The 19,841-nt window shown below is 38.1% G+C and overlaps 4 gene segments (V, D, J or C); all 4 read left to right on the top strand.

Moving 5' to 3' along the window:
• Positions 1-969: 969 nt before the first annotated feature.
• Positions 970-1,545, top strand: LOC132653080 (T cell receptor beta variable 16-like). The segment is given in 2 exon segments: positions 970-1,094; positions 1,206-1,545. Coding segments are annotated over 2 exon segments (444 nt in total).
• Positions 1,546-13,005: 11,460 nt separating this feature from the next.
• Positions 13,006-13,609, top strand: LOC110553961 (probable non-functional T cell receptor beta variable 23-1). The segment is given in 2 exon segments: positions 13,006-13,073; positions 13,215-13,609. Coding segments are annotated over 2 exon segments (444 nt in total).
• A 2,735-nt stretch (positions 13,610-16,344) lies between these two features.
• Positions 16,345-16,948, top strand: LOC110553962 (probable non-functional T cell receptor beta variable 23-1). The segment is given in 2 exon segments: positions 16,345-16,460; positions 16,562-16,948. Coding segments are annotated over 2 exon segments (405 nt in total).
• A 1,384-nt stretch (positions 16,949-18,332) lies between these two features.
• LOC110553963 (probable non-functional T cell receptor beta variable 23-1) lies at positions 18,333-19,027 on the top strand. The segment is given in 2 exon segments: positions 18,333-18,431; positions 18,552-19,027. Coding segments are annotated over 2 exon segments (525 nt in total).
• Positions 19,028-19,841: the final 814 nt, after the last annotated feature.

Genomic DNA, 19,841 nt, shown 5'->3' with positions numbered 1-19,841 from the left:
TTTAATAGACAAAATTCGAGAACTACTGAACATCAGTTACAGCCATGGATGTGGCTCACTAAAAATACTCATAAAGTATTGGTATGTTTGGCTTTATCATTTCAAAAATGATTTTGTTATGTTGTGTAAAGTTAATGTGGCTGTTTGAATGTTCCCAAGGTCAGAGAAAAACCATATGTGCAGTCCAGACAAGTGTACAAGATATAGAGGACATTGTTTGTAGCAGCACAAAAACTGCTGTGGTGGAAGCATGAGGAATGCGTAATGGACTCCAGGAACTGAGTATAATGGAATGCTAAGTATGAATGGGAATGAACTGTCTACAATTGGACATATCCACATGAATCTGAATGAAAAATAACATCCTAGAGAATATTAATAGGATAACTCTTCTTAGATAAATTTAAGTGACATACAAGATTGCATGAAATAATTCAATATTCACATATAAATATTAAAAACTACAATGAAAAATAAACGACAGGTGTAAGTGTCTGCAAGTTAGCTTTCTGCACGTTAACTGAGCATGGTGAATTCTAAGAACAGTAAAGACTCAAAACTCAGGACATGATCCAGCCCTTCAGCTTACTGGTTCAGTCAAGGCCATTTGTTTTATCAGTGTTCCAACTGCATCACATATTTGTCTAAATAACTTTGTAAATCTCTAAAGTAGCTTCTCTGTGGTATTGTGCATGTGGCAAGAACTATGGTGGATATCCAGAAACTATTTAGAGTCGTTTACTACGCTAAAGTGTAGAAAGCAAATTAAGTTTAAAAAAATCACATAAATAAATAAATCATACATGAGAAAATTTATTGAAAACAAGGAAAATATTAAGTCATAGGGGAAAAGAAATAAAAGCAAGCCAAAACTCACATCATCAAGGACTCAGCTTCAACATCCCCTCCCACATCCTGTAGAATGTTTCTGCCTCATTTGTCTAGCAACTGTGCAGTCCATGAGAGTGATTATGCCATGAGCAGATTGACTAAGGGTGGTGCGGAAACCTTAAGACAGTCAGTTGGGGTTTCCTCTGGGTCGACCATGCCCTCCACACTTCTCTTCTGTGTGGCCCTTTTATTCTGGACTGCAAGTAAGTCTCTGTTTTTAGTGTCTTATATTCCAGTATCAACAGGTTCTCTTACATCTCTGTCAATCAACTCACGTTTGGACTTATCTTCAGCTTTATTTCCTTCCTCCACAGGCGCCATGGACACTGGGGTCATTCAGAATCCTAAACACCTGGTCAAAGGAAAAGAACAGAAAGCCAGAATGGATTGCAGCCGCAAAAAAGGGCATAGCTATGTTTACTGGTATTACAAGAAGCTGGGAGAAGAGCTAAAGTTTTTGGTTTACTTTCAGAATGAAGAAATCCTAGAAAAAACAGATATGATTGACAAAAACATTTCGGCCAAATGCCCCACTGACAAACCATGTTTTATAGAGATCCAGTCCAGTAAGCTCACAGATTCTGCTGTGTACTTCTGTGCTAGCAGTTTATCCACAGTGCTGACTGTTGGTTTTTCTTAGAACACAAACTCATTATGGACCCCACTCAGGAAATAAGTGCTACGTTAGCTTGCTGAAAGCTAACAGAAACAGAATGTGAAAGAGTATGAGAGAGAAGGAAAATATGTAAATTATGGGTCTAGGTGAAAGAAAGGAGAGAGAGAGAGAAAGAAAAGCAAGATGGGAAGAGAAGTACAGGGAGAGTGGCTCAGTTTCCTGAATGTGCTGAATACAGGCAAAATTAATCAGGATTCACTGATTTTACTTTTTTCTTTCCTTATCACCATAGATATAGATATATAGATGTTATATACAGAGATAGATAGATAGATAGATAGATAGATAGATAGATAGATAGATAGGTAGAGATATAGAAGTTCCCCAGCATTTCTTTTTTCCCAATATTTCTTTGTTGATGTCTTTGATATCAATAATAACACTTCAATATTGATTTGACATTTTCACTATTCCATGTATTTGTTATTTTTTTTGGATGCATTTCATTTTATTGATATAGAAATTCATTTTTTGGCTTATTTTGGCTTGAATTCTCAACCTGTCTAAACTTCCTGAGTTCTGGGATTACAAACATCAACTACTGCATCCAACTTCTAAACATATTTTAATAAATTTATTAATTATTTTATAATATTAATCAGAAACCTATTTAGTAATTCATTTCTGCAAAGATTTGACATCAGATTAAACAAATATAGTCTTTACACTTCTCAATTAAGACCACCCTCAGCAGATTGCATAATACGTTTCCAATATAAGGAGTCGTGAAAATAATCAAAATATCTAATGGATCTACGAAACTATCAAAGTAAAACCCATCATTTCACACAATGAATATACAATAAAGCAAGTGTCTTCAACAATATCGGTAACTGTAGGCAAACCTTTGTGAACCCCTGATGCCAGCTGTTTTTCACATGAATCAGCTGTTCCCTGTTTCGCTTTAAGATGGACAATGCTCTTTCTCATCTGTCACAAAACTTGTAAAATTTATGCAAGATGCTCACTGAAAAGTGTATTTTGCTCACAAAAGCAAACTTCCACATTAGGAATACAAGGAGTCCACGTGGATAAACATGCCATGCCGTGTGAAGAATTTGACTGCTGCACCTTGGTGAGGCCAGTCTGCACATTCCCATGGGCCGCATTCATGGTGCTGGCAGCCATATATCACAGGTGTCAACAATAAAGAGTCAAGGCAGTGCTCTCCAGGAGCAGTAATTCCCACTTCCCCACTTGTTTTGCTGAGAACGAAACATTTTCTAAAAATAGTTCATTAATTTAATAATTTGTAAGCATTCACTTGAATAATTATCACAAGGAGTGTGGGGGAGAAGGATCAGCTGATACAAGTGTAAAAGCTATAATAATGAATTAATCTGATGGCAATTTGTTGCAGAAATAATTTGCTAACTAAGTTTCTTATGTACACAGTACAGCATAGACTTCTTAGTAGTGAGATTTTTTGTTTCTTTCAAAAGCCAGTTATTTTTGTATTCAGCTACTTCGCTGAAGGTGTTTATCAGCTGAAGGAGTTCTCTGGTTGAATTTTGGGGGTCACTCATGTATACTATCATATCATCTGCAAATAGTGATAATTTGACTTCTTCCTTTCCAATTTCTATCCCCTTGATCTCCTTTAGTTGTCTTATTGCTCTGGCTAGGACTTCAAGTACTATGTTGAAGAGATATGGAGAGAGTGGGCAGCCTTGCCTTGTCCCTGATTTCAGTGGAATTGATTTAAATTTCTCTCAGTTTACTTTGATGTTAGCTATAGGCTTGCTGTATGTTACCTTTATTATGTTTAGGTATGTACCTTGTATCCCTTATCTCTCTGAAACTTTAAACATGAACAGGTATTGGATTTTGTCAAATGCTTTTTCAGCATCTAAGGGGATGATCATGAGTTTTTTTCTTTCTGTTTGTTTATGTGGTGGATTACATTGATGGATTTCCATTTACTGAACCACCACTGCATGCCTGGGATGAAGCCTACCTTGGTCATGGTGGATGATATCTTTGATGTGTTCTTGCACTCAGTTTGCGAGTATTTTATTGAATATCTTTGAGTCAATGTTCATAGGAGAGATTAGTCTGACATTTTTTGTTGTTGTTGGGTCTTTGTGTGGTTTAGGTATTAAGGTGACTATGGCCTCAAAGAATGAGTTTGGTAATGTTTCCTCTTTTTCTATTTTGTGAAATAGTTTGAAGAGTTTTGGAATTAGCTCTTCTTTGAAGATCTGGTAGAATTCTGAGCTGAAACTATCTGGCCAGAGACAGTCTCTGACATGAACTCGTTGACTGCTACTTGATCACTTCTCCTTGGTGGAGTTACCTTGCCAGTCCACAGAGGAAGAGGATGCAGGCAGTCCTGATGGGACCTGATAGGCTAGGGTCAGACAGCAGGCAGAAAGGACCTCCCTTATCAGTGGACTAGGGAAGTGGATAGGGCAACAAAAGGGAGGGGGCTAAACTGGTATACAAAGCAAATTAATAATGATAATAATAATAAAGAAAAACTGTTTTTGTCTTAATCACAGGTGTGGGTTATGGGGCAGGTTCAGATTGTCCAGAGCAGCTGACTATACAGTGTCTCGTGCTCTGGCAGGGGCCTGATTTGTGCCAGCTGCAGATAGTTTAGTTCTGGGAACTCTTGAGAGGGTATAAATGGGAGAGGCCTGAGAGGGCCCATGGCAGCTGCTGCTCCCCTGCCAGGTCATCTTGCTGTGTTTGCTATTGCTGGATTGCTGTTTGCTGAATGGCTGCAGATTCTGAAGACAAAGATTGGACTTGCCTCAAGGAATTCTATATCTCAAATCATCAGGGAATAACTCCCCCTTTCCTCTCTAATTCTCTTTCTCTCCTACCTAGTGTTTGGAGGATGGAAGGGATTACTGTGAAATAAGGGTTGGAAGGGAGGTTGAGGTATAAGAACCCAATAAAATAGATTTTATAATGTAGGCCAACACTTCTTCATCATTTATCCCTTTGAGTTATCTTTAAAGTATGCTACTGCATAACAACAAATACAACAAAGATCTTGGATCCACTAGCACTGCATGTATTTCTCTCAAAAAATGCAGACTAATATGTATATTACCATATCCTATCATTGAGTTATGGGGCAGATTTTTAGTTAATAACACACACTATTTCAAAAAAAAATTAAAAGGCAGTGTCTCATTGTGTAACATAGGCTGTCCTAGAATGTCCCATGTGGACAAGGCTGTTCTTAAAAATCACAGAGACCCTCCTGCCTGTCCCTTCTGATGCTGGGATCCCAAGGAAATAAACAGATAGTGTGTGTTTCTTTCCGTGATCCCAGTTATGGATATTTTTTGCTGATTACAGGCTTTCTTCACACCAAGTCCAGGCTTTCATTCTGAGGTTATGTGCTGTCATTGCACAAGCCAGCAATGCTCCTCAGGAATCATGCACATGTGAGGATGGTGATGGTAATGAGGATGACACAGGTAACGCGTAGTGTGGCTGACAGCAAATAGACTGCGTAGAAGGCTGATGATGCAAATTTCCTTCTTGTTCTCAAGAACAGGATGGGATTTTGGTAAATGCTTGTTCTATTTTGAGTCCAAATGCCAGTACAAAGTAACAGCTACTGTTACCATTGGACAGCACTAGGAATCATATGCACATTGGATTTTGTAGGCTATGCATGCTTCCTAACATTTTTCTATGCATGGCTTCACGCATGAAGTATATTCTTTCCTGAGGCAGAAATTTTTAACCCATGATCTCTGGGCCTCTAAAAGCTGCACAGATAAAATTTAGAGAATACACAGGTTTGAATGAAAAAAAAATCTTTATTTTTCATTGATGTCTAACTGAAACACATCATTTCCTGCTACAATAAAAATACTGAGTAAAAAATAACAGTTTTGGTTACATCTGTGACAAACTTGATAATGTAAATCACATTCATTTTCATTTGCATATATATTGCACTCATTACAGGTATTTGAAAATCAAATTTTTCCACATTACATTACGTAGAGTAAATACCATTTATGTTCATCACTGTTGTGAAATCATGGCAGTTTTCAGATTAATCAGCATATATATTTCATTTACTTTGAAGTTGTCTATATATTAGTACATCGTAAAAGTTTAAAGTAGTATTTTGACATCTGCATTTGGAAAGAGTTGTAATATTATGAATTTCACTTTATACCTTTAGATATTATTTTCCAAAGGATTTTTTTGGGGTTTGTCAGACTGACAAAAATGAAGAGGCCTTTATACTGGATGAGGCTCTCACCTCATTGGTATGACTGAAAGACTAAACCTAAGATTTAGCAAGTGGAAGTAACTACATAGATATTCTCAATAAAGAAGAATTCTCATTCCTTCTCTCCTTCTCCTTCCAGGGCCACTTCCTACCTCTTTCCTTTTTCTTGTGATCATGGTGTCTCTGACTTCCCCTTTCTTCAGCATGTATCAAAAACAACTACGAAGTCATTGTATTCCAATCAAAAGATGAAATGAAAGCAGTAGACCTTGTATAACTGATGACCTTGGCTCAAATATAAAGTAACATTTGTTTAGTAGATTAGCAGTGTTTGTTAAGAAATGATTAACGTCCTTTCTGTTTACTTAAGACTCTTGAGAAGAACCTATTTCATACCATAAATTTACACTGTTCAAATTCTAATTAAAATTTGGTGCTGGTAAATATTCTCATTAGCAGGTAAAATCCCATATCGGTACAAGTCTGTTTTCTCTTGACATGGTATTAAATTCTTAATGCTTTTTTTTATTAGAATACCGTATCCTAAAATTAATGATAATAAACATAAATATTTGTTTTTAGCTAAGAACTGCTCTAAATTTTCTATATTATTTTGAGATAGATATATAACAGAAGAGAAAATTATATCAAAGAGGGGTCAAGTAATGTTAACAAGGATGCTTAGCAGGAACGTGGCAGGACTAGGATTTGGGCCTCGCCTACTTCCAGTCCTTTGCTCTAATCTATATAGTGAGGCTTAGGCTCTTCCGTGGTTGCTAAGCCTCCAGGAGCAATCTCACCATGTTCACCACATCAATTGCTTATGGTAAGCACAGGCACTGGATAAAATGCTTTCTAAAAGGAAATGACAGTAGCTCTGAACTGCCTCCTATGTGTGGGTTTCTTCGTCTCAGAAATATTAGTGAGAATGAGGGAGTGAGCAGAGTCTAGAAGGCGCATGTGTGTGCCTTCCCAGCGCTGACTGCAGCAATCACACAAACACATGACATTCTGAGTATAACTTTGGCCACAAAATAAGCGATACCAACTAGCCCCATTTGGTATTTTTGCATTTAGAAGGGATATACACAGCTTCCAAAAGCAGAAGAAGAAGTCCAAGATACTGGATCTTCTTCAACCCTTCTCTTACCATCAGAAAGACTAGCTGCGACAGTTGACATGCATCAATGGCAAATTCTATGCATCCTGCTGTGCAGGGCACATGGATTCCAATTTCCCAGAGTCCATGATGGAGCTACAGAGAGATTTTTGTCATTGAAACTAGCAATTATATAATTTGCCTTTTGATATTTTTTTTTCTCTTTGGAGCAGGTGAGTCTGAGTTCAACACAAAGTAAATCCCTTCCCAGGTTTGCCAGATCCCTGCCCCGCACCTCCTTTTCCCAATAGCATAAAGCTTCCTTCCGAACACAGTCCTCAGTCCGTGTCTCTTTTGCCCACTGGATCAATGGATGTTACAGTCTTTCAGACAACATCCTTATTCAGTGGAACTTGACAGGATTGACTCTAGGGTTTCCACAGAACTGTCTATAATGCCGTGTACTGGTACCAGCAGGACCTAGAAAAAGGACTGAAACTGGCTCATGGCTCAGCAGTTGAAAAAGATGCTCAGGGTGAAGATGCGAAGCTGCCGCATCTCTCTAGAAGAGATGGATTCTTTTCTCTTACCATTTAGTTGACCTGTACCAACCAAATAGCTTTGTTCCTCTGTTCTGGTAGTACTCCTCACTGTCACAGGTCGGGCCCCTTGGTGCAACAAACTCTCCAGGCTTGCGCTCTTAACATATCCTCGTTTACTCTATCTCTTCTATTAGCTATTATTCCCTGTTCTACCTGCTGAATTCTCACAAACTGCTTCTGAGAAAAATTCCACAAAACATGCTTTTGTTTTGAGGATATACTCTGTCATGCTACTCTTTTCAAACACTGAAGTTAGCTGAACAGTAGAAAGATTAATCCACAGAGCTAATAATCAAACTGGTACATAATCAGAATGGACTCTAACAAGAATGAATACAATATAGTAGTAAATAAGACTCTAATTGGACTTCCTTGGGAGGTCAGCGCGCATACCCACTTTTTTTGTTTTTTGTTTTTTTTGTTGTTGTTGTTGTTTTTGTTTTTTCTGGTTGGCACAGAAGAAGCTAAAAGGAGGCCATATCATAACTTTTCCAGACTAAGTTGGCCTTGATCAGAATATGATAGAAAAGGGGAGTAACATCTATGAAAGCCTATCGAAGAAAGCAACATTTGGAGAGCAATTATCAAACAGGAAGCTGGCATACTTTGTCCAATAGAACAAGTTTGAGAAAGTAAACTGAATATGGTTTTGTTGTTGTTGTTGTTTAGCTTGAGTTCCTGGGTTTGTAGCCTTTGCCTTTCCTCAGCAAAGACAGGTTATCAATTTTTTTTTCTCCCATTGACATTGGTTCTGTAGAAAGACCACAGTTTAAAATGAAACAGGATCTTGTCAACAATAGTGATTCTCATTTGAGATGAAAAGGTTCTCAGTGGTTTAATAGGACACTGGGTGAACTTGAAGTAGGATATAAAGTATCTCAATATGAAATGAAGAGGTAGTATAGCTGGAATATGGTTTAGATTCAACAGAACAGTATATAAAGGATCAAACCATGGGCCCAGAAATTCCATCAAAAATATGAATATAAAAAGCAGAGAAAAATATCTTGGAAATGCAAAATATAGTTTTCTTGTAATTAGGGATATTAAAGTAACCAAAGGGCTGGGAGCAATCATTTTGTAAAATAAAGGTGTAAAGGAAGAATAATATTTGATATTTCTAAGAAAGTGAGAAAAAAAACCCCAGAAAGGTCCCAAAATTAAAATTGATCAAAGGCATGTCTGGGGAGTAGGTGGAAGTATCTGACATGCTATATGCTAGCTTACACCGGTTAGTAGGACTTTTCTTTTTTATTATTATATATTATTTATTATAATTTATTCACTTTGTATCCTGGCTGTAACCCCATTCTTCATCTCCTCCTGGTTACCTCCTCCTTCCCTCTTCTTCCCCTATGCCCCTCCCCTAGTCCACTGATAGGAGAGGTCCTCCTCCCCTACTATCTGATCATAGCCTATTAGGTCTCATCACGACTTGCTGAACCCTCTTCTTTTGTGGCCAGGTAAGGCTGCCCCTCCCTCAGGGGGAAGTGATCAAAGAGCTAGCCACAAAGTTCATATCGAAGACAACATCTGCTCCTCTTACTAAGGAACCCACTTGGAGACTGACTGCCTATGGGCTACTTCTGAGCCTGGGGTCTAGGTCCTCAAGTGAAGATTCTTCATACTATATTCAGAAAGACACGAGCTGTGGATTACACACACACAAACTCATACACACAACCTGTAAAGCTCAATGAATCAACATGAGTCAGCTCCCACAGCTGCTCATAGAACCTGGGAGTATGGATGGCTGAGGGGCATATGAAGGGCATGTGGATAGAAACATGACATCTTTCCTAATCTGTTACTTCACAGAAGTTCTTTTAAAGTCGAACGTGTTTAAAATCACTGATATTTTTAGAAAATTAAATCAAAGAAAATTAAAAATTTACAGGATCTCAAAAAAATGATCAAAGATTTTATTGAATTTTTATATGGATTGAAATTTTATATGCAAAGCCAAAAAAGGCCTTGTTTGGTACTCATTTAAACAGTTTTAAAATGAAAACATCTATATTAAGATTTACTCTTTACTAGCTTATATTAATTGTGAAAAAGCAATGTACTTCATTGGGACATTTTGGCACATGTATATAAGGTGCATTGAGCATACTTATCCCTTACTGTGTATAGATCCCTTCTTATTAGGTTGTCTTCATATTTCCTAATAGTTAATTTTCTTTCACATCTTAAAAATTCATATACAAGAAGAAACATACAATATGTTCTGAATCTTTCTGAGTGTGGTATCATTTAACAGGTAGCTTTTGGTTGTATAAATTTTCCTATAAACAACGTGCTTTCACTCTTATAAATGTCTGTATAACATTCTATTGTATATATGTTGCATTTTCTTTATTTATTCACTGATAGATATCCTTATGTATTCCATAACTTTGTTATTGTGCAACGTGTCCACAAAAAACATAGTTATTCAGGTTATATCCTCTTCATGTAAACTTTATTTCCTTTGGCTCTAGACCCAGGAGGATTATTCCTTGACCATATGGCAGTTCTATCCTTATTCTTTTGAGTACTGATTTTCATAAAGGTGGCACTAGGAGATGAATACAGTACATATTTTTAAAGATCAGTTTTCTTAATTTATCTAATGTAATCAAGTCAATCAAATATGAATAGGCTTTGCTTACAGTTTGATAAGATAAATCTTAAGATTATGTGGAGCTGTAAAGGGTCAAGAATAGCCAAGGCCGTCTTGGTGTAAAAGAAGCAAATAAGAGAGATGAGTTTGACAAAAGTAGTATTCAACAGAAATAGTAACCCACAGAGAAATTACATATAGATGAATACTATGAATATTATGTATAGATGAATAGATCAAGGTAAAAATCTTGTGTATTTATGAACAGTAGTAAAAATTCAGGTGAATAATATATTTTTCAACAAATAATGGTGGGAAAGTGAATATATGCACATAAAAATGCACCTGGACTATGAATTCACAGTGCAATTAATTCAAGTTGTAGAGGAATGCTTGTAATGAAATGATGAAGTTTCTGTAATGCACTATAGTAGCAAAGTTTTGGGTTCTCACAGCAAGCAAGTATTTACAAATCTCCTTCATTATTAGAGTCAAATTGATGAAAGTGGCTGTATCAGATTGATATAATTATCAAAGTTAAATATACAAGATTTAAAAATTAGCTATATGCTATAGATATCTATATTTTTATCCATATCAAATTTGTATTGCTCTCAACATTATGTGCTCAGGAAAGGTTAGTACAGAGAACTTCACAAATTAATTAAGAAATGTCTCCTTGGTTTGCCTGTGGTATATATGCAAGATTAGAGTCTCACAACAGCGTAATGCAGCCATGACCATTCAGGCCTTTACAGCCATTGAAGCAGGACAGTCTCCCCAAGCATGGTTGGCTACCATAAAAAGCTAAAATGTTATGCTCAGGATGCGAGGCTAAGCACTGCACTCAGGGTCAGCCGCTTTGGACCCAGAGAAGAGCATGTCTGATTGCATGCAGGTTGATGCCCCAGGTCCCGCCTCTGAGAAAAAAGTATTGGTCGGGTCTGATGCTCTTTGGGTGGATGACAACTAAATGAACATCAGTACAAAGTCCCAATTCATTTCTAATATCAGAGATCAGACCTCTACTCTTGCCTGATGCGTCTAAAACAAAAAGGGTGAACTGTAGAGAGCTGCGGAATGCTATGCCTTAAAGATTGACTGGTTTCTGCCTTCCACCTTCCCGATGGTGAGTGCTCTCTGTCACAAACAATTCCACATTTGGCTAAGGCTGAGGATCTGGCTTGCTTCCATGTATGTGGACCTATCTGCATTGCCCACGTGGCACGCTGGGGTTGGCTACCCAGAGGCTATTTAAGCTGTGGGCTGGCTTTCCCCAGGGTCAGATGATTGTTCAAGGTTCCTGAATAAACTGCATTGAAAAAAAAAAAAAAGAAATCCAATACACATGAAAAATAGGCAAAATGGAATTTTTTAGTAAAGTTACAGATATGCACACGTGCTATCTATTGATCCCATCCCTGATAAATTATTTTCTTATATGTGAGAATAAGACAAGAATACTTAGTGTAGCATTACTTACAGTGGCAAAACATGAAAATCCCTAAAGGTACATTGACTATTCAAGGGATAAATAAATGATAGTAATTATCACACAGAAAATGAAAGAAAATGAAAGTTCACTAAAAGTGAGCACAAGAGTAAAATAGTATTTTATAAATTTGGATGAAAACTACATTGCAGAATGCCAAATAGTCTAAAAACATGTAAAACCAAATAATAACTTGTTATGTTATGCATTAAAATGTAAGAGACATAAAAAAGCCAGGCATCTTAGTGCATAACTGCTATTTCAGTACCCTGGAAGATGGGGCCAAGAGTCAGGGGAATCCAGGCCATCCTCGTCTACACAATGAGTTTGGGTTTGAGGACAGTCTGAGCTACACATGTGACACGATTTCATAAAATAAAAATTGAAGAAGGGCAGCTCTCAGCAAAAATGTCAATCTTATTTAAAAAAACAAAACAAAACAGAGAACATGGATGCAGAAGAAAACAAGAGCTTTCAAAACTTGTGATAACTATTTCCTAACACAAATTAAGTACTTGAGTGTTTAGTCAGTTGGTGTATTATCAAACTTTGATCAACGTATTTGATGTCAATTTAGACGATCACGGAATCTTCAGTTGAATGTGAAAGAAAAAATCCATAGACATACGCACTTCAAGTTGCTAACCTCTTCCCCTAGAATGAGAAGAGGAAAGAGTGAGAAGAAAATAAAGCCAAAAATTCACAAAACGATTGTACAACTTAAAAGGAACAGTGATTGAAAACTCAGACAAGAAGAAGTGGGGTTAACCAAAACAAACTCTAGTAAATTGAACAAGCTGGAAAACAGAATAAAATATTAGTGGTTAGTCACAAAAATATGAAAGAGTAGTAATAATAGGGCACAGGTACACAACGTTAGATGACAAACAGTTGGGAACAATATCCATCTGTGATATAAAAATCAATACACAAGTTAATGAGAAAGCATGCTTGGGAGACAATCAAGAAACACTGAACATAAATGGTCCTTAATATGAATATACATCGACAGGGAAGGATAAAATTAGCTAAAAGGGCATTATCAGAGAACAATTAAAAATCAATTAGTAAAAAGTAATGTGGCTCAGTCTATATACATACCTGCAAAAATTAGTATGCTTTTGCACACACATGCATGCTCATGAAAAAGGTGACCAAGAAAGAGAGCTTCAGAGGTTATCACTAATGCACGAACAGTCTGGTCTTTGTCTGGTAGTCATAAGATGCTTGGTGCTGTGACTTATTTTACTTTTAGCTGTATAAAATATGCATGTGCTGTTTGTATTAGTTATAAAAAACAAATTTATTTACTCTGTTAAAAATTTCCTTCTATATTGTGAAATGTGTCAGCAAAATCATGTGTGTAAAGTAGGGTCTTTGAATCTTAAAAGGGATCGTGTTACAGGAAAAGCACAGACAGTCTGACACTTCCTTTTGCTAGCCAATGCAATCATGGACGCGAGGCTTCTCTGCTGTGTAGTCTTCTGTCTCCTGAGAGCAGGTCATTCTGGTTTTGGGATTCTTGATAGTAGCTCCAAGCCTTCTTCTTCTTCTTCTTTTTTTTTTTTTTTTTTTTTTTTTGTCATGATTACTTCTTGGGCCACTTGGACTTTTTCATGCTTTCTGATTTCTTATCTTCTAGGCTCTTTGGGTGGCCAGATTATCCAGACTCCACGACATCTGTTCAAAGGGAATGGACAGAAGGCAAATATGAGCTGTACCCCTGAAAAGGGGCATACTTTTGTTTATTGGTATCAACAGAAGCAGAACAAAGAGTTAAGGTTTTTGATTTCTTTTCAACGTCAAGATGTTCGTGACAGTATCGACCTGGTCAAGGAGCGATTCTTGGCTGAGTGTCCCGTAAACTTGCCCTGCAGCCTGGAAATCCAGTCCTCTGAAGTGGAAGACACCGCACTGTACCTCTGTGCCAGCAGTCTCTCCACAGCGCTGAAATGTGCTTTGTCTTTAGCGCACAAACCCTCCATGGAGCCCACTCAGGAAACAGGTGATGGGCTGGAAGGAAGTAACAGAAATTAACTGGAGCCAGTGTGAACAACAGATTTCACAGGACCTAGAAAATGCCTAAAGGTGGAGCGACTTTTCTCAAAGATGGGGGGCCTGAACTGGGAAGAATGGTGCTTTTCTCCTCTTTTCTCTGCTTTGTGTGTTTCTGTTTGTGTCTACTACCTATCTCTTTTCGTGTGGTACTCATGGTAAAAATAATGTGGTCAACAAAGATGCCAAATTCACTTTCAGCATTCTACCATGCTGATAAAGATCAACCTGGCTTATCCAGAGTATGAGTTTAACAATCTCAAAAGAGTAGATTGTGGTGATCTAGCTTTCCCTTCTCAGGGAACACCCACCACCAGCCACGTGTGCATGGGTTTTAGGTTGCATAAATGTTATTTTATTATGTCTGTTCTCTAGATTTTCATTCTGCTCCCAAGCTCAAGGTAAGAGAAACACTCCATGTTTCTGTGTGCCCTTCACAAATGCATTTCGTCCAGAAAAGTATTTCAATTTTTTGGTAAGCACTAAATACTGAATACTAAAACATTTTATAAGCCTAAAGTTATTATCATTGTATGATATATATCCAGAAATGTAATTATTGATAAATGAAGGATTATAAGGAGGCACATTTTATGTACTTCCAGATTACGAGAGGACTGTTGAGACTCACTGTTGGCTCCATTCTTAACACAGAATTTCAAAGACTTTCTCACAAACCCTGGATCTCCCTAAGATGTTTCCCACTGACCAAGGACGGCCACTTAAGCAGTTCAAAGTGGAGATTTTCCATCTCTTTCTCTCTTTAAAGACACTGCCATTTTTATCATAAAGTTGAAGAGGCTAATTTCAGAAACATAAACTCAATACTTCAATAGAAAAGGGCAAGGGGAAGAAAGATGAGAAGAAAGGTGCTGTGGTAGCTAGGACTTGGAATCCAAGCAGGCAAAAAGCAGGAAGAGTTCAAGTGTGAGGCCAGTCATAGATGATAATTTATGTTTTGTAAAGAGAGAGACACTAATGAATTAAGAGTATTAGCATTGCCCAAAGTAATACATTCTATTAATTTGGATATCCTAATTACTTTAAAAAGTCTAAAAATATAGATGTGTAGCTTATAATAATAAAACAATACAAGACAGTTCTTTTCCCCCCTATTTAAATGTTTTTAAACAATTTCTTTATTATATCCCAATTGAAGTCCCCTCCCTTAACTCCTCCCAGTCACACCCTCCCTCCCTCCCTCTTCCCCCATCCCCTTCCCCTAGTCCACTGAAAGGGAGAGTTCCTCATTATTGCCATCTGCCCACAGCTTGTTAAGTCTCATCAGGACTGCCTGGATCCTCTTCCTCTGTGGCCTGGCAAGGCTGCATCACCAGGGACAAGTGATCAAAGAGCGGGCAATGACGTTCATGACAGTTCTGAATGAATGAAATATCAGTAAGTTTTAGTTAACAGGACAAGGAAAGCCTTCCCTTCTGTTATAAATTTCTTTGGTGGTACAGGAAACAGTAACATAACAATTGCATTTGCAAAGGGATCAGTTCACAGGAAGGTTGCACACGAAGTCTGCAAACACAGCATTGTCAAGTAGCTTCATGTAACTATTTTCTCTTCTGTCTATCTCTTGCTTTTCTCTCGCAACTTACTTTCCTACTCATTAACCCAGTCTTTACGGGGGAGAGTAAGACAGTCTACAAAGACAAGTTCTATTGGTCTCATTCTACCCAGCTAATTAAACATTAACTTGGTTTTTTTGTGATCTGAGGTTTAAAATCTCAAGACAAAATTGATTTGTGAAGATCTAGGCAAGACTATGTCTCAGAAAACCCATTGTAGATACATATGTATCTATTTTAATGCCATGTTAGTTATTTTAATAATGATTCAAATTTGACACTTTGATTCCCCTCCCCCCAGGCTGAAAATGAGTGAAACACCCCATGTTTCTATGCACATATCCTATCTGGTTTGTTTTTCCCCCCACAGGTGCACAATATTTCCTCCACATCCAGTTATTCCAGGAAATAAACCAAGTTTCTTCCAGCTCATTGACAGCATTGAAAACCCTGGACTGAACATGCCATGAACTTTTAAAATCTCCCACAGTACTGTACAGTCAGAAACATGAGGGTTGAGGCACAGTCTATTGCATATATGACTCACTGTACATACTTTAAAAGCTTCGCTTTATCCCCAGACCCACATGGCTAAGCACCGCATATCTGCTCCTGACACAGCCCAGTGACTAGACAGAGACAATCTAGACGTGACAGTAGGTTCAGTGGATTCCATAATCTTTGAATTTCTCAGATGTGTTTTGTGATAAAGATACAGATGATGATTGAAGAATAAATAAAATCAATGATTCAACAGGAGAGAAGAAGGAGAGACAGACATGTATAAAAGTGTATAGAGGAGCAAGTACATTTTTTGAGATGACTCAGGCCTACAATTGATGGGCTACATAGCTGATGTTGACAGAAAGAATGAGAAAATTCTAAAATATCATTATATTATAAAAATATAATTAATAGATTAAAGGTATAATCATTACCTAAAAGTAACATGATATTTTAAATTTTGTACTTTGTTTATTTTAATGCTTCTTACTGTTATGACAGCAAAATAGTGGTAAAATTATTTTAATTGAATAAAACTTTAACTAGTTATATTTATTGATTACAGGAAAGTTTCTGGTGCTATGAGCTGCTTTGGTGGTAACATGAAGCAATAGTGTAAGGACTGAGTCTACCTAGGGATGATGTCACGGGGGGTGTTGAGGAAGCATGAAAACACCACATCCTTCGCTGCTCCAGTGTAGCCATGGGTGCCAAGCTCCTCTGCTCTGTAGTGCTATGCCTCCTGGGGGCAGGTGAGACCTAAGCTCCTAAGAAGAGTCTTGTTGGACCCAAATGATTTTCCTTGCTGCAGTCTCTTCCTAGCCTAATTAATTTCTGATTAATTTTCTTCTAGGCTCCTTTGATGCTGCAGTTACTCAGACTCCAAGACATCTGATCAAAACGAAAGGACAGAAAGCAAAGATGAACTGTACGCCTGAAAAGGAGCACAATGCCGTGTTCTGGTATCAACAGACACAGAGCAGAGAGTTAAAGTTCCTAATTTACTTTCAGAATCAACGGCCTGTTGATCAAATAGACATGGTTAAGGAGCGATTCTCAGCTGAGTGTCCCTCAAGTTCACTCTGCAGCCTGGAAATCAAAACTTGTGAGGCAGAGGACACCGCGCTGTATTTCTGTGCCAGCAGTCAGTCCACAGTGTTAAACTGTGCACTTCCTTCAGTTCACAAACCCTCCATGGCGCCAACTTAAGAAGCAGGTGACGCTCAGGGTGGGAAGGGAGTCAGTCAGAGAAACTAGCTGGCGCCAGTGTAAACCACAGCAGACTTCACATGGGAGAGAGCGATTAGGAGAGACACTTCTAAAGGTTTTGTTTTTCTGACCCTTCATATCATTTCTTTCATCTGATCTCCGTAGTGAGAATGAGATGGTTACCAGTTTCATAAAGTTAGTTGGCCTCATGTTGGTATACTCCTAAATTTGTTTACTTCTGAGCCCATATTTAAAATCTTAATAGAAAATGGGTTGGCAATAATTTAGTCAGGATTGTCTTAGTGAACATTTAACTCTATCCACATATGTAGTATCCTAAGGTCATACATATGTATCATATTATATATCATATGTGTATACACATGTATACAAATACATCATAATATGATACATACTATGATGCATAATATGATACATATGTAGTATCATAAGATCACACAATGTTGTTTGCTTGCATTTCCCCTAGAACTTATGTAGAGCAAAACCCTTCATGTTTCTGTGTGCTCCTCCAGTTTGTCCCTTCTAAATAGAAGGAAATATTAAAAATCTGCTTTTTCCAGAAAGGAAATAAGTATCCACAGCTTCCTCTCAGCATTGAAATCCTTATACATAACATATCATAGGACAATTACAATAACTTCATAGTAGTTCATGCCTCAGCATTTGAGTGTTAAAACATGAGTGTTGAAACATGGAGTGCTAAGACATGGAATGCACTATGTGTATTCTATTTTACACACACACACATGAAACCAAAGGAATATTCATAATTAATGTATGTTCCAGTCACAGTGTGAAACACACAAGCCTCTCTCCCACATCTTCATCCCTCCAACTGTCATTATCCAGTGACAAGATCCTTTTCTAGCACTGACAGTAGCTTTACCATATTCCATAAACTTTTGTGGCCCTGTCCCAAGACATCATCAGTTTTTTTATAAAGATGCAAATGAAGACTTAAATAATGTCAATAATTTAATAGGTAATAATAATGATTTTGATGGAGTAATATATGCAGAGAATAGAGAGAGAAATCTGTTGTGGCAGTTTGAGCCTGTAATCTTATCAATGGGGCAGCGAGAGAGAATCACTAATGTATTAAGAAAATAGAAGGGATATTATGTATGTAATGAAATTGTATAGTACTGTAAGCATTGTCCAGCAGTAATATATCTTAATTCTGATATTCTTATAATTTCATGACTTTACAAAATGCGAATGTATTGTTTATGTTAGTAAAATAAACATAAAGTGCTCTGAATGAATAAAGAGTCGGAGAGCTATATTCATGAAGACGAATGAAAGCTTTTCTTCTGATACTAAGGACTTTCTCAGCGGTAACACAAAGCAGAAACATCATCGTTGAGTCTGCAAAGGATCATGTCACAGGAAGGTGGCAGGTGAACCGTGACCACACCGCGTCCTCTGCTGCCGTAGTGTGGCCATGGGTGCGCGACTGCTTTGCTGGGTGGTGCTTTGTCTCCTCTGGGCAGGTGAGTACTGAGAACAAAGGGAAAGGTCTTGCCCTCACACTCCAAACTACTGTTCCCAACCTTATTCCCTTTCAGAATCCCTCCTGCGCTATTCTCATTTTCTGTTTCCTCCTCCTCCAGGATCTTTTGATGCTAAAGTAACCCAGACTCCAAGATATCTGATCAAAGAGAAAGGACAGAAAGCAAATATGAGCTGTTTCCCTGAGAAGGGGCATACTGCCTTTTACTGGTATCACCAGGACCAGAAAAGAGAAGTTAAATTGTTGATTAACTTTCGAAATGAAGACATTATTGAACAAACAGACGTGGTCAAGAAGCGATTCTCAGCTAAGTGTCCTTCAAACTCACCCTGCAGTCTGGAAATCCAGTCCTCTGAGGCAGGGGACTCAGCACTGTACCTCTGTGCCAGCAGTCAGCACACAGTGCTGAAATGTGCTCTCCCCTCAGTGCATGAACCCCACTGTGGACAGGACTCAGGAAGTGGGCAATGCCAGACACTGGAAGACAGGAACAGAAATTTACTAGGTCTTGCACCAACCACAGCAGATTTCATGCAAGGCTGGAGGGCTTTTAGAGTCACAGGAGCAATGGGCTGACATTTCTGAAGCAGGCCAGGTCTGGAATAGCTGTTCTTCATACCCCATCATTCTCCTCTTTCTCCTACCTCGTGCTTGTCTGAACCTACCCACCATCACTCTCCTTTCACACAATGCTCACGGCTGGGATAAGAAAGTCACTGAAGTTTACAGCTTCTCTTGGCATCCTTCTATCATATTGATGTTGATTAGTAACAGTTTTGAGTGTGTATTTGAGATGTAGTTATTAAAAAATATTTAAGTGTGTGTGGGGGGTGCATTGCAAATGCATACGCATGTACACATTTGAGTGCAGATGCTTATGACGTCCACAGAGGACACCACATCTCTTGGAGCTTGAGCTACAGACTGTCGTGAGCCACTTAATGAGAGTGCTGAGCTCTGAATTACTGTCTCTCCTGGAGCCAGATGCCCTTAACTGCTGATCATTTCTCTAGCCTCCTGAATTTGTGCATAAATCTTAAGAGAAAGAAAGAAATAGTTATGGTCTACTCATTCTTTTCTTTTTAAAATTATTTTTATTTTTTTAATTTATTTTACATCCCAAGGGTGCCCCTTCCCTCTTCTCCTCCCAGTCCCCCCTTTTCCCTTCCCCCATCACCCTTTCCCTTCTTTCTTTCTCCCCATATCAAGCTTCCCCAGCACATCAAGTCAATCAGGACAGAGCACATCTTCATCCCCTGAAGGTAGGCAAGGCAACCCTGCCAGGGGGGAGTGATCCAAAAGCAGGCAATAGAGTCATGTTAGAAACAGCCTGCCTCCACTTGCCAGGTAACCCATATGAAGACCAAGCAACCGATCTGCTATGTGTGTG

The sequence above is a fragment of the Meriones unguiculatus genome, chromosome 3, assembly GCF_030254825.1.
Source record: "Meriones unguiculatus strain TT.TT164.6M chromosome 3, Bangor_MerUng_6.1, whole genome shotgun sequence".
Classification (NCBI taxonomy): Eukaryota; Metazoa; Chordata; class Mammalia; order Rodentia; family Muridae; genus Meriones; species Meriones unguiculatus.
The sequence above is the reverse complement of the archived record's forward strand: the minus strand, read 5'-3'. Positions and strand labels throughout refer to the sequence as shown.